The 14,280-nt window shown below is 46.7% G+C and overlaps 1 protein-coding gene across 4 annotated transcripts in view; it reads left to right on the top strand.

Moving 5' to 3' along the window:
• ELF5 (E74-like factor 5 (ets domain transcription factor)) overlaps window positions 1-14,280 on the top strand; it is a 37,562-nt gene that overhangs the window by 15,814 nt on the left and 7,468 nt on the right. For 2 of the 4 annotated variants that reach the window (XM_011936399.1, XM_011936398.1), the window contains exons 3-4: window positions 4,377-4,610; window positions 7,967-8,017. The exons of 1 other annotated variant lie outside the window; for it this stretch is intronic. In XM_011936399.1, the coding sequence (XP_011791789.1) occupies window positions 4,377-4,610; window positions 7,967-8,017 (285 nt within the window). The remainder of the gene's footprint in view (window positions 1-4,376; window positions 4,611-7,966; window positions 8,018-14,280) is intronic. One more of the 4 variants, XM_011936400.1, reaches the window with a different exon arrangement.

Genomic DNA, 14,280 nt, shown 5'->3' with positions numbered 1-14,280 from the left:
TCAAGTTTGAGAACAGTGATTTTCAAGGAGCCTCCTGGAGCTAGTACCTTCACCTCCACTCCCAGCAAAACAGGGTTGCTTTTTTCCAGATACGTTTTAACTTGAAGAAAATATTATTTAACCATAAAAGAATCCTTCAAAGTCTTAGCATGCCCACTCTAGACAATAATCTTGAAGGAGACAAGTGTCCAAAAGCCTGTGAGATTCTTCATCACAAAGTGATGGCCAGGAGTGATCCAGCACATGAAAACATTTTGACTGGGCTTCCCGTGGTGTTTTGTAAAAATCAAGTCAGTTGCCACACTTGAAAATAGAAATCAGGAGATTTCAGTTAGTAATCTGGTCCTGACAACACAAGGCCCACCTTTCCACAAGGCAAGGGGTCAGGTAACCATTGTACACTTTGGCGTGAACTTTCCAATCCCCACTGTCTCCACATGGGGCCACTTCAGGCATAGACATTATCTGCTGACCCTGTGGGCATCTGGTGCACCTACCCAGCACTGAAAGCTAAAGTCCTCCTTCTGAATTTAAATGTATCTCAGGTTATAGCATCACTTGTGAAAATACCCCCAGAATTTCTGAAAACTCCCTCTAGCTCAATTCTTCCATCCAATGCAGCTGGCCCTGAAACAGTGTCCTGACCCACTTCAGACTTCAAAGAAGCTGGCAGAGCCTGCTGCTTAATAATAGTGACCTATGGGCATTCAGAGTAAGCCTACCAGGCCCAGGATGGGTCTCTACGGTCGACAGAGAGAGAAGGGCCTCATGGCTCAACTTCCTCAAAATGTTGAGATTATTTTATAAATGATAGAAGCATTGAGAAAATCACTTTACATTTCTAGACAACACAACCCATTAAAAATAATATAGTCTGCCAGTATATTACCCCTTATTTTATTCCCCTGAGTTCATGTCTGCCCAGTAGCAAAAGGCTCTTCATCATGTCTTCATTAAGGTTCTAAACACTATCATCTTCAGTCTCTCCATCCTCTTTCTGCTTCTTCAAACCTAGATTGTATTTTTTATTTTTTCTAGTCAGGCTCTGCTTATCCATTATTTATAATTACAATTATACATATGTGTCTTCATCCAAATCTAACTTTAGTCAGTCTTGAGATATGTGCCCAATTTGGTCCTCCTCAACCAAGAAGAGTGGGGCATGGTAGGAGGGAAAATGCCCACAATCAGGAAGAGTTGGCGGGGCCTAACTCCTTTACTGACCGGCCGTGTGACCTTACAGGGGTCCCGTCAGTCCCTGGAACGGCAGTCTCCTCATGTGTAAAGTGGAGAGAGTGTCAGTCACCTGGTCAGTCACACTCACTGAGATAGGCCTGTGGTGGGCTAGGCCAGGCTCCAAGCACTCCTGGTTGAGGGTGAGCAAAAGCTCTAAGTCTGGAGGGGAGGGATGAGGAGGACGCCTGAGGGGCACTGAGTGGGGAGGGGGAGGGGGAGACCCTCTGCGAGGGGGAGTGAGGATGAGCAGACATGCCTCGGGAGAAGGCAGATGGGGACCACGTTCCATCCAAAGAGAAGCCCCTGTGAGAAGACTGGGCCATGGAGCCTCCTGAGAGAGGAGAGCAGTAGAGGGACAAGTGAGGAAGGGCTGACGGCGGCCTCCTTCGTCTGGGCAGCCTCCGCTCTGCCACCCTCCTCCGGTCCTGAGGATGGGACCTCCGGAAAAGCGCCCCCTGGAGGCCTGCCATAGCACCCAGAGCAGCCATTTTCCTCCCAGCTCTGGGGCTGTGGAAGGAGCTTGTGGATGAGGAGAGGGAGCCTCCGCAAGGCTCTGGCTCCCCTCCAGGGGCCACGGCCGCACACAAAGCCGCTCTGTGGGTAAGCTTCAAAGCCGAGCGCCGAGGAGCAGGGAGCCAGCGCCAGCAACACCTTCCCGGCGTGGGGCCGACTCCCCGCCCGGGCGTTTCTCCGAATCCTTGAGGCCCCCTTGGCTTCCGCAAACAATATGGCCCTCTTCAAGTGCCAAAGAAAATAACAAGGGGGTGGTAGCAGAGAGGGGAGGGGAGGGAAACAGGGGAACAGAGCCTTGGCGAAACCTTTCCATGAAAAGAAATCAACTGTGCCTTCCATGGCCGCATACTGATAGCCATCTAGGGCAGGGCCCGGGCAGAACCCACAGCTGAAAAATGTCAAGGCTCATAAACATCTCCCAGTGGATGCCAGGAAAGTCCAAAGGCCCCTCAGGTTTACTAAAGCCAGAAATCAGTAGATGAAAGCTCAGGCCGAACTCAGGAGTGGCCCCTTGTTCTGCCAGGAGCCCCTGCCTGCCCTGAAGAGCCCCCACAGGCCTGGTAGGCCGGCTCCAGCCAGTGGCCAGTGAGCAAGACCTGAGTCATCGGTCTCACCAGCTCTCTGGCTCTTCCTATCTGCCAGGTAGAGGCTACGACATCAGCCTCAAGCACCCTGGCACAATACTGACGCTTTGATGTGAATGCATATAAAATTCTGAAAATTTTTAAATAAATTAAAATAAATAAACTGCCCCTCCACCCCCCCTTCGGTGGTAAAAGAGATCTCTGGAAGACCTTTGAGTTTTAAGGGGAGCCTCTATCTCCTCTTTTGTGGAATAGCACAGTTACACCTACTGGATAGGATTGTTGAGAGGACCTGAGAAACTTGAGACGACAAAAACATGTAACGCCTCGGCTGGCACACAGAGGGTGACTGGCACAGGACCCACCTCCTGCCTGGAATCATCAGCAACTGACAATGGTGCGAGTTCCACTCACCTTTAAATGCTGCAAATGGCACCGCTGCCATTTGCTGCGGAGTCTAACATGTGAGGGACCCTTTCTGTCATTGTCACCTTAGCCACTCTCTGCTCTCTGCCTTTCTTCTCAGGCCCTGGTGTTGTGTTCTCTCCAGCTCTCTCTGTGCCTCAGCCACTCTTCATGTTCCATCTCTGCTCTGTGCTGACCCTCTGAGGACCGGTAGGGCGGCGTGGGGAGAGCAATGGCTTTCGAGTTCAGGCAACGGTTCAAATCCAGCTCTGCCACACACTGGCGTGGGTTCTTGGGAAAGTCCTCCATGACTTTCAAGTTCCTCTTCTGTGATCTCCTGGGGGACAGGGACCAAACCTGTCTGCCTTAAATCCTTAACACACAATGTGTGGCTGTTCATAGTAGATATTCAATAATAATGTTTGTAATAGCATTTAAATCCTCCAGGCTCTGTTCCAGGTACTTTTATGTATATTAAGTCCTTTAATCTGCAGAGCAACACTATGATATAGGTGCTATAGTTATTCCAAATTTACCGGTAAGGAAACTAAAGCTTTTATTTATTGAAGGAAATGAATGAATGAATGTATTCCATGGCAGATACAATAATTGTTTATGTCAAAGAGCCTGACCAAGTACCTAATACCTCACCTCTTCCATACCTTATGTCCACCCCACTTTCCATTTCTCCTAAGAATGGTAGGACAGAACTGTCGAACACCAAATCTCTACCCCTGGGCCAGGCAGAGCCACATCCCAGCCTCCCAGACAGATGGCACTCACAACTGTCTAGGCATGTACACAACTCCTCTAAAGGAGGGAGGGGCTCTGATCTCAGGATAGAAATTACTCCGAACACCACCAAAAACACAAGAACAACAATATAACCAACTGTCCCGTGACCACCTTCCTCTAGAGGTGCCTACCATGGTGACCCAAGGATTGTCAGACTCTGGGCAATGTCTAATAACCCAAGGTTCTTGGCACAAGATGGCCAGTAACTGTGCAGAAACAAATAGCCAGCATTGGGCAGCTGTCCTTTAAAGCACAGGGAATCAAACCAGCTTCAAATGGTGTCTGACACACAGTAGGCATTTAGTAACTATTGAATTGGTTGGTAGGTTTCTGTGCACCACTCTACATACGTTAACCCCAAACTCCATAACAGTCCTGGACGTTGAGCATATTGTCCCCATTTTACAGATGAGGAAACTGAGACTTCAATGCCCACAGACCTTGCCCAAGTGGAAAGTAGTAGAATCAGAATTTCAACCCAGCTTGTCAAACAGCTGAGTTTGTTTTTTTGATATCATGTTATCTGGAATCAAATAACTGAAGGGCTGTTTTCTTTCTTTCTCCACTAAATGCCTTTTTTTCAGCATCAGCGCTAAGTCTGGTTATTTCTTGTCCCTGTCATTCCGTCTCTGATGCCAAAGTTCATCTTTGTAGGATCCAGTCCCTCTGGTTTTCTCTGCAGAATAGAAGGTGACCTGGGCACTGCAGAACACCCAGGACTGGAGGCCCTTTCAACTCGTTGGCTGAGGGATGAGGTTGTCACTTAACTGATGGATCCTTCAGGGGCCCTCTCGAAGGCTGTCTTGGGACTGTTGTCCCTCACTTCTTTCTCCTTTGGTGCAGCCTGCGACTCATACTGGACATCAGTCCACCCTGAATACTGGACTAAGCGTCACGTGTGGGAGTGGCTCCAGTTCTGCTGCGATCAGTACAAGTTGGACACCAATTGCATCTCCTTCTGCCACTTCAACATCAGCGGCTTGCAGCTGTGCAGCATGACGCAGGAGGAGTTTGTCGAGGCAGCTGGCCTCTGCGGCGAGTACCTGTACTTCATCCTCCAGAACATCCGCACACAAGGTCAGTGTTCAGAGGGCCGGGCCTCCAGGGGAGGGACCAGGATTAGGACCAAACCACTTTGAGAAGTCCTTTCCCATCGTGTGACTTGCATAGCAAAATTTTACTAACTGGAGTTCTCGTTAACCCAAACCTTCAATAACTGGAAGCTAGTATGCCAGAATTGGGGATTTTAGGGAAAAGGGAGCAAGTTACAAAAATTCAAGTTGAGTGCATTTAAAAAAAAAAAAAAAAACTAACACCACGTTCAGGGACTGCCCAGGCACCAGGCTGATAATAATACAGTATCTTCATAATGATTTGAAACCACACAGGATGGACAAAAAAGAGGTTTGTGCTTCATCTCTCATTAAGCGGAAGAGGAATATAATTAAATAGACTCCCCATTTCCACAGGAGTCCAGCTAATTATCATCACATTCCTAATGGTCAAGGATCAAGTGGCCAGAAGGTGGCGCCAATAGCATTATTAACCTTCAACTGGCCTTTTGCATGCAGAATGTCGATGGACATTTTTTCAATCCAGAAAGGTTCTTTGAGAACATCGAGCTCTAATGTTTCAAAATCACACATAGATAAAGGAACTGATATCCTGAGACATTGAGTAACTTCCTCAAGGTCACACAGCAAACAGGGCTGATTCACAGAAAGTCAGTACAAAACAAGGACTTGGAGATCCGAAAGACCTGTGTTCCAACCCTGGCTCCAATACTCCCGAGCTATGGAACCTCTGGTGAGTGGCTTAACCTGCCGGAATCCCCACTGCCTCATCTGTCCAATGGAATAATGACACCTCCATGGGCTTTTTGAGAGGATTCAGGGAAATATTACCTAGCACAGCATATGAAGATAGAAATGCATGCAGTAAATGGCAGCTGTTTCCATCATCATTAATATAACCAAGAGGTGTATTGTAGGATGTTAAAGGAAACATGTCTCAGCTCAATTTTAAGAAGGACCTTTTTAAAAGTTAGCACTTTCTTTTGAAAAGGTAATTCAGAAGATACAGGAGATAGGACGATCCCACCACTGTAGATAATCAAGTAGTCCAATAGCCCCCTGCTTGAAGAGGAGGCTATGACAGCGACTCTTGTTTGGACAGAAAACCCACAGAGGACCCTCCTGCTCTGTGATTTTTTGCCCTCCTCTTGATCCTCATCCATCATGAGCGCTTGAGGGCAGAAAAGCTAAGAATGGTGGCCCTTGGGCACTACATGGCTTGGGCCCTGGGAGCCAAAACTCCAGTGGCAATGACCTGCCAAGAGCTGTGATCTGTGTCCTGTGCTCAGAGAGGGCACTCCCTGAAAGAGGACAAGTTTGACCAAGTCACAACGGCTCCAGAAGGAGCTTAGGACTCCATTTAGGATCCTCCCAAGGGAACAGGCTTACACAAAAATCCTAGGGCCACGGAGAGGGGTGTATTTTATTCTGGAAAAAGATGCAGCTTGGCAATGCCAGCTTGGTCAAATGTCAAGTCAACCTCATTCATCTCCACGCCATTGTGCAGCCCCTGTGCTGGCATCTCCCACCTCTCTTCCCTGGCAATGGTCACATCAAAAAAAAAAAAAACCTGTTGGCCGGGCACAGTGGCTCAGGCCTGTAATCCCAATACTTTGGGAGGCTGAGGCAGGCAGATCACCTAAGGTCAGGAATTCAAGATGAGCCTGGCCAACATGGTGAAACCCCGTCTCTACTAAAAATACAAAATTAGGCATGGTAGTTCGTGCCTATAATCCCAGTTACTCAGGAGGCTGAGCCATAAGAATCACTTGAACCCAGGATGGGGAGGTTGCAGTGAGCCGAGATTGCACCATTGCACACTAGGCTGGGCAAAAAGAGCAAAATTCCGTCAAAAAAAAAACCTGTCCCTGGTTTTATTACCCAAGGGCTCTGTGTAAAACTAATAAGCTAAACCAACTGCTTTTTAATAGGCCATACATTATCTCTTCTTATTCTAAGGAATTCCTGCAGTCACAATGCCACCTTTAATGGTAGGATTTCAAGCACTCTCTAGGCCAGGAGGGTTCCATGTTGAGCAGTAAAACTATCTACTCCACCAGTCTACTCCATTCTGAAATTCCTCTTTTAATGTTTCTCAAGCAGATACGTGGATTGTAGATTGTGGAGATATGTATATTCTGATCAAAGTTCACGCTGTCCCCATTTGCCTGGGAAACATCGTTTCTACCTGTGATCCTGGAGTAATTATTGTTACCATAGCACTACCTTTCATTCTCAAAAGTGTCTCCATTTGGATCATAAATTCTACAGTGAACTGGCGGTTATTACCTCATGTATACCTTATACCTCCCCATAGGTTTGGACTCTGGCAGAACAGGACACAGAACAAGGCAGTTTTGTCGAGGAGAGTAGCTGGAAGGGGGCTGGAAGGCCTGGGCATCATCTAGCACCGTAGGTATTGCGGTAGGATTTAAGGGCCCAGATACCTGGGGACACTGGTTGCTGAGAGGCAAGGTCAGAGGGTGGCTTCCGCAGCCTAGGAGAGGAATGAGCCCCTCTTCCGTCTCCCATCCTGTTCTCAGTCGGCCCTTTGGACAGAGTCAACTGAGGCGCCTGGCTGACCAAAACCAATGAGAACATGACACCAGGAACAAACAATCACAGCTGTGCCCTGCTCAGCAAATAGAAATTAGTCCTCATGTTGGACCAAGCGAGGACATAGGTATCCTTCAGCCTACCCTGCTACGTGAAAACACAATCTGAAACTCCTTTCAACCCCAGCCCACCCCATTCTACAGAGGAGGGAACCAAGGCCCTGACGTCATCTTCCACATCCTCATTAAACTCGGCATTCACATAGACCTTTGCACTTCTTGCAACCTCTTATGTCCATTCTCCCCACTGACCAGCACATAACAGGCATTCCAATCCCCAAGGGATGAGAGGTCATGTCAGAGACTATAGACTCTTAGCCAAAGGGGAGCTTAGTGGGTATTTTATCTCGTGATATCAGTGAGAAAAACCAACAAGCCCAGAGACTGAGTGACTGGGTAAGGCTGCACAGGAGTCAGTAGCCCAGCCCAGCTCAGAGCCCAGTCCTGGACCCCAGACTAGAGCTTACTCCCAAGTGCCTGCTCAGAAAATCTGCAGAGGCTGCTGGGAAGTCTGGTTCTGGGTGCTGCCTCCAAATGACCTTTAAAAATGAGGAAATTATCACCTCTTGGGGATGGCTTCAGGGTGGCACTGTAAGGCCAGATGGTCTCCAGGGTTCCCTTTAAAATGTAACCAACCTCAAGAGGGACAGTCACTCCACTTCCCTCCAATACTCCCTCTCCTGGCCTGGTCAGTGGAAACCAGGATTGCATGGTATGCTTTGTGGATTTTTTTTTTCTTTCTCAGGTTACTCCTTTTTTAATGACGCTGATGAAAGCAAGCCCACCATCAAAGACTGTAAGTAACCAAGTGCAAACCACCCAAGGCTCTGTCAAGACTGTCATTGGCACATGGGCTTGACCATTCTTTTAGGATCATACTGAAAAGCTGATGAACCGAAACAATCCCAGACCTGGAGGAGGCAGTGGGGAAAAGCGTGGTGGAAAGAGTATGACAGAAAGAGCATGGGCGTGGGTCTGTAGGACCATAGCTTGGGTCTGTGGGTTGCTTATCCTCTGAAACTCCATTCCCCTATCTGTAAAATAGTGTGACCCTTGTGGGTCGTGGTGAGTTTGAGAAACGATGCACACCAAGAGCCCAGGATGCGCCACCAGTGTAGATGCTCCCAAAACCAGTATCTGTTTGTCTATGTATTACTTCTAATACTATTAGAAGCCTTGTAGTTCATCATGCTTAAGAAGACTCTGAGCTCACTAAGTAGGTAGAGTTTATAATTATAAGATGATGGAGGATCTCAAATAACCTTGTTGATGCTAATGATTAACCTTCCCTGTTTCACTTTGGCCAATGAAGAAGGCTTGGGAAAGGGATCTTTGGTGCTTTCATTTTTTAAAGATGACAGTGATGATTGCTATTAGTTACTGAGTCCCTGGCCCAGAAGCCAGGAGGAGATGTGGTCCTGGGCAAACCCCATTCCCCCATGGGCTTCAGCCCAGTCATCTGCAGAGAGGGAGCAGAGCACATGGTGATTTCCAAGGCCTCTGAAGGGTGCAAACTGGAGGGGCAGACACAGAGGGAGTGTTCTTATGGTTTATGATTTTTTCCTCCTTAAAGTCCCAAACAATCAGCTGAGGACTCACGTTACTTGGATCCTAGTTAACAAAAGTTTTTGGAATTTTGTGTTTTGTTTTGTTTTTGGTGCTTTAGCACAGGAATAGCCAGTTCGTGGATCACATGCTACAGGCTTAAGCAGGTGTGCCCTGTTCCGCAGACCACAGTTCCCCTCACACGAGCAGCTCTGCATTCTGCCAGGTTTTATCACTCGGGGCCCTCAGGTGTAGCATCTCACCCACCTGTGAACAAAGCTCACACCGCTTCCTGGTGCTGGTAGAATCCCTTGTGATCCATCTGCAGCAGCCTGGGGGATGTAAATCCCAGCTTTTACCACCCCACCTAACCCAGGCAAAGCCTCTGGAAGAAATGAGCCTATAAAGCCCGGGAGACATTACTGTGGCCAAAGGCTTGAACCACAGGCAAGCATTTGCTTTACTCTCTAAGTAGTAGTGACCCAGACCTGACGAACCCTTTCTCCAGGGGTCAGTGTCTTCACCTACAAATGGGAATCACTTACCAGCCTGCCTTCCACACAACAAAAGGAAGCTAATGCAATAGAAAGAGAAGGTGTGCCCAGTAAGTTCTTTTGAAGTAGGTGTTACCTGAATATATAACTAGCCACAGTTAGATTCAGTGTGATGATGGTTATGATGACGAGGATGAGGATGAAGATGATAGCTAGCATTTATTGAGTGCTTCCTGTGAACCAGGCCCGGTGCTAAAATCTTTATAGACATTGCGTCAGGTACTCTTCCCAATATGAGACAAGTCCTAGTACTATAACCTCTTTATAGGGGTAGAAACTGAAGCTTAGAGGTTAAAGGTGACATGCTTAGAAGGCAACAGATGAGCCATGTGTGTCTAAATCTGAAGCCCTTCATGCCTTTGCTCCCCTTACCCATTTATTTCTCTCCTGTTTCCTTCATTCTTTGAACAAACATTTATTGAACGCTTAATATATGCCAGACCCAGAGCTTGGCACTGTAGCTGTGGTGATGAGCACTATTTGAGTCTTGCTGTCATTGAGGCAAGGTCGGGGTAGAGAGATTAAACAAATAACCCAAATTATAAATACATAACTGCTCATCATGATGATATTATAAAGCAAAAGATCAGGGTGCTTTGTGTGTAATGGGGAAGATTGCATTTAAACTGGGTCCAAAGACAGCTATTTGGAGGGAGAAATATTTGAATTAAAGCATGAGCAGAAGTTAGCCAGGAAAAGAGAGAGAAGAAAAGGTTCCAAGCAGTGAATGGCCAGTGCGGAGGTCCAGATGCAGGAACAATCTTGGTGTCTTAGAGAAAGAACCAAAGAAGGCCAGTGAGTCTAGCATTAGCTTGGCCAGTACAGTAGCCACTAGCCACATGGGGCCAGTTTAATTACTTAAGTTATATTAAAATTCAGCTCCTCAGTTGCATAGCCAAATTTCAGGTGCTCAGTAGCCACAGATGGCTGCCATCTTGAACTGCTCAGATTCTACTGAGCCGTTCAATTCTGTGATGGTGGAGGCATAATAACTTGTATAACACTCACGGCATCAGTAGTCTCAGCAGCATTAGCAGAAGGAGGGATGGGAGCTGAGGCCGAGAGCAGGGTAGGGCCAGATCACACACCACTTTGTGGGCAGCAGAGTTAGGATTTCATTCTGAGCAAGCTGGAAAGCCACTGAAAGGTCATAAGCATGAAAGTGGTCAGATCACATTTACATTTTAAGATCCCTTGGGCTGCTATTGTCTGGGTCAGAAAGCAGTCTAGCCAGGAGGCTCCTGCCCAGAGGAGTGGGGATGATGGTGGCCTGGACCCAGCGATGGGGAAGAGGTGGGAGAAGTTTCTAGAAATAGAAGTGGTGGGGCAAGGGCTCTGGGCTAGCATCTTAGGAGCATGCACTCATGGAGACAAGCCCTCTGCTGATGGTGGGTGCCACGGGCTCTTCCCTGTCTGCTCCATTTGGGAGCCTAGAACTAGACTGAAGTGAGGGTTAAGAAGTTTAAGTCCACCTGAGAGCCAGCCCCAGAAGCTTTGCCATATTCCAGCCTCAATGTCTTGGTCAGGACACCATGGCCTTCCCCCGAGACCCCTGAGGACCATCTCTGGCTCTCCCCCAACCCTGATGACAATGCTTTCCCCAAACAGAAATCCTAATCGATAGTTTGATGGGCACAAGGGGAGGTATGAAGACAACAGGTTGGTAGCTTATACAATGAGCCCATTTCGGAAAGTCCAGGACATGTGGTCATGGTGCCTATGGCTCGGGTGATGTTTCATGGTCTCAGATATTCCCTAAAAAATGAGAGGTTGCCTTTCAGTGCTGACATGCCATCCAAAGGCCAAGACCTGGCCAATGAGGACAAAGTGACATCCTGGGGCTTTCTGCAATGTTCCCATCGGGTCTTCAATGAAAATGAATACTAAGCACTTACACTATGTGCTAAGCATAACACTGTGCCAAGTATTCTGCTTATGTTATCTCATTTAATCCTTGTCCTAGCTCCATTAGGGAGTGTTATTATCTCCATTTGCATCTGAGAAAACTGGAGGTGTAATAACTTGCAAGTAAGTGCGGGAAGTTATGTGAGATTCCAGCACATTTCCTCAAAGCCTGTGCTTTTTACATTGTGCTATGCACACTCACACATGCACGCATACACACACACACGCACATATGCACACATGTTCCCAGACCCTTCTGTTCACTCTGCTGCCCACTCAGTTGAGATCCAAGGCCCAGGAACTCCTCAAGGTCTGGGCCCAGCTTGACAACAGTTCAAACAACAGGACTATTTTTAACTTAGTGCCCACTGAAGGTGCCCAGACACACAAGCTACAAAACTGTCAGAGCTGGCCAAAGCAAAACAACCCCTTCCCTCTCTGCTTGGTCTCTTCTCTCCACCTGCCCTACTCCCCACCCACTTCCACTGCAGAAATGCCGGTAGAGGGTATGCTGGGCCCAGGAACCAAGCCTACAGTCCTGGGTTCGCTGCCAGGCACCTCCCTGCTCCTGAGCCTCAGAGCTTCTCTGTACCAGCCTGGTACGGGGTGTGGGCTCCATGGCTGGACTGCGAGTGTCATGGGGATATGATAAACTTGTTTTGGAAACCCTGCAACTCAGGCCCCCACCCCAGCTTCTGGAGTGCTTGCAATCAACAATTGAGGATATATCCTTTGGCCACATTTTAAAAGTGTCCAGGCTCAAGGCCAACCAAGCCTCTCCAAATCCCACAGACTGCAGAGAGCCTGAGCCATGTCTCCCCTCAATCCCCACCAGCTGCAGGGACCTAGTCAAGGTGACGAAAGTTGTGAGCCAGGGAAAGCTGCACCCTGAAACACAACTGACATTTACAGAGAAATATAGTGGGTTCACGGTGGTGCTACAGATCCACCACCCAGTGCTGGTGGAGGTTGATTTGGGAACCTGCCTCAATATTAACATGGCAGTAATGACTTCCGCCCCCTGCCCCTGCCGCCACCAGCCAAGCGAGGCCTTGACTAGTCAACCAACGAGTACCTTCAAAGCCATCACGGCAGAACTAGGAACAGAGAGAACAGGGTTATCTTGGCAAGACCCACAGAAGTAACTCCCACCAGCCTCATAAACTCCTCTCATGCTGACCTGTACTGTGTTCCTCCTACCAAGCCAGATCCCCTTCCTCCAAAACACGGGAGAAATCATCAAAATCAAAAGGGCAATGTTTTCCCTCCCACTTCCTGCCATTTTGGCATTTCAATGAAAGCTTGTTGTCTACTCACACTTAATAATTCACCTTTGTTTATTTGTTTTCTCCATTTGTCCAAAACAAATGACTCCATTTGTTTTCTCTTTTCCTAAAAGATTAAATCAAAACAACAGATCGATCTGGGGATAGTAATAGACACATCTCAAAAGGGTGGGGAAGGCTGAGTGAACATCCGACAACAGCAAATGCTTAACAAATCTTAGCTAATAATGGTTCATTAAATGTCTATTGAACACCTGCTGTGAAAGACATGATAAAGTAGTAGTTATGAACATTAGCTTTGGAATGAGAACTCTGGTTCCACCATCTGGATAAAATTCTTAAGCTCTCTGGGCTTCCAATTCCTCCTCAATAAAATGAAAATCATGATAGTATCACACAGGGTTGTTATAAGGATGAAATGAGATACTCTATGTGAAGCCTTTAACAAGCACTTGGCATTTAATAAGTGCTCCATAAGTATCAGCTAATAGTGGAGGAGAAAAAGAGATGAATCTTTCCAGCAAGGTGGGCCCAGTATTGTGACACCAAGGAACACACAGGTGCTCTCTATGAGGCTCATAATGGGTCTAACCCAGAGGGTCAGTTCAGAGAAGCCTTCCTGAAGAGGTCTTGTGAGAAGTCCGCTGTGTAGAAGTGGAGAGTGGGGAGTCTGTGCAAAGGTCCTCAGGCAGGAGAAAGCCATGCCCCCAATGGAACCATTTGACCCAAGGGAAGGGAAAAAGTTGGGAAGCAGAAAGAGATAAGGCTGGAGATCTGGGTGGGGGTCAGTCTGTGAAAGGCCTACTTACTGTGCAGCCTTCATCCTGGAAGAAATGGGGAGCCACTGCAGGAGGTTCAGCTGGCAAGCTGGCATGACCCAGTGGCACTGAGAGAAGTCACCCTAAGCAGCAGTGTGGGGCACAGGATGTCATTCCTGCCCTTCCTTCATTCAGCAATGGCAGTGTACATACTAGATGATGCAGCAAGGATAGTTGTACAGTATAATGTAGTATAGCATAGCATAGTATAGTATAGTTGGTATGGTATAGTGTAACACAGTACAGTATAGTTGGTATAGTATAGTGTAGCACAATATAGTATAGTTAGTATACTACAGTACAGTGCAGTATAGTTAGTATAGTATAGTACAGTATAGTTAGTATAGTACAGTATAGCATAGTACAGTCTAGTTTGTATAGTACAGTAGGTACAGTAGAATGCAATATATGGTACAGCATAGTATAGTATAGTATGTACAGTATAGTATAGTTAGTACAGTACAATATGGTATGATTGGTATAGTATGCTGCAGTATAATACAATATATTATAGTTGGTACAGTACAGTATAGTTAGTATAATACAGTAGAGTATAGCACAGTACAGTATAGTTAGTATAGTATAGTGTAATATAAGTATAGTACAGTAGAGTATAGCATAGTGTAGTCTAGTTTGTATAGTACAGTATGTATAGTAGAATGTAATATATGGTACAGTATAGTTAGTATAGTATAGTATAATGTAGTTAGTACAGTACAGTATAGTACAGTATGTACAGTAGAATGTAATATATGGTGCAGTATAGTTAGTATAGTACAGTATAGTATAGTTAGTACAGTACAGTATGGTATGATTAGTATAGTATGCTGCAGTATAATACAATATAGTACACTTGGTACAGTACAGTATAGTTAATATAATACACTATACTGTATAATACACTATACTGTGTATATACAGTATAATACACTATACTGTATAATACACTAT

The sequence above is a fragment of the Colobus angolensis genome, unplaced genomic scaffold (genome assembly GCF_000951035.1).
Source record: "Colobus angolensis palliatus isolate OR3802 unplaced genomic scaffold, Cang.pa_1.0 Scaffold152, whole genome shotgun sequence".
Lineage (NCBI taxonomy): Eukaryota > Metazoa > Chordata > Mammalia > Primates > Cercopithecidae > Colobus > Colobus angolensis.
Note: the sequence above shows the minus strand (reverse complement) of the source record. Positions and strands in the feature narration are given on the sequence as shown.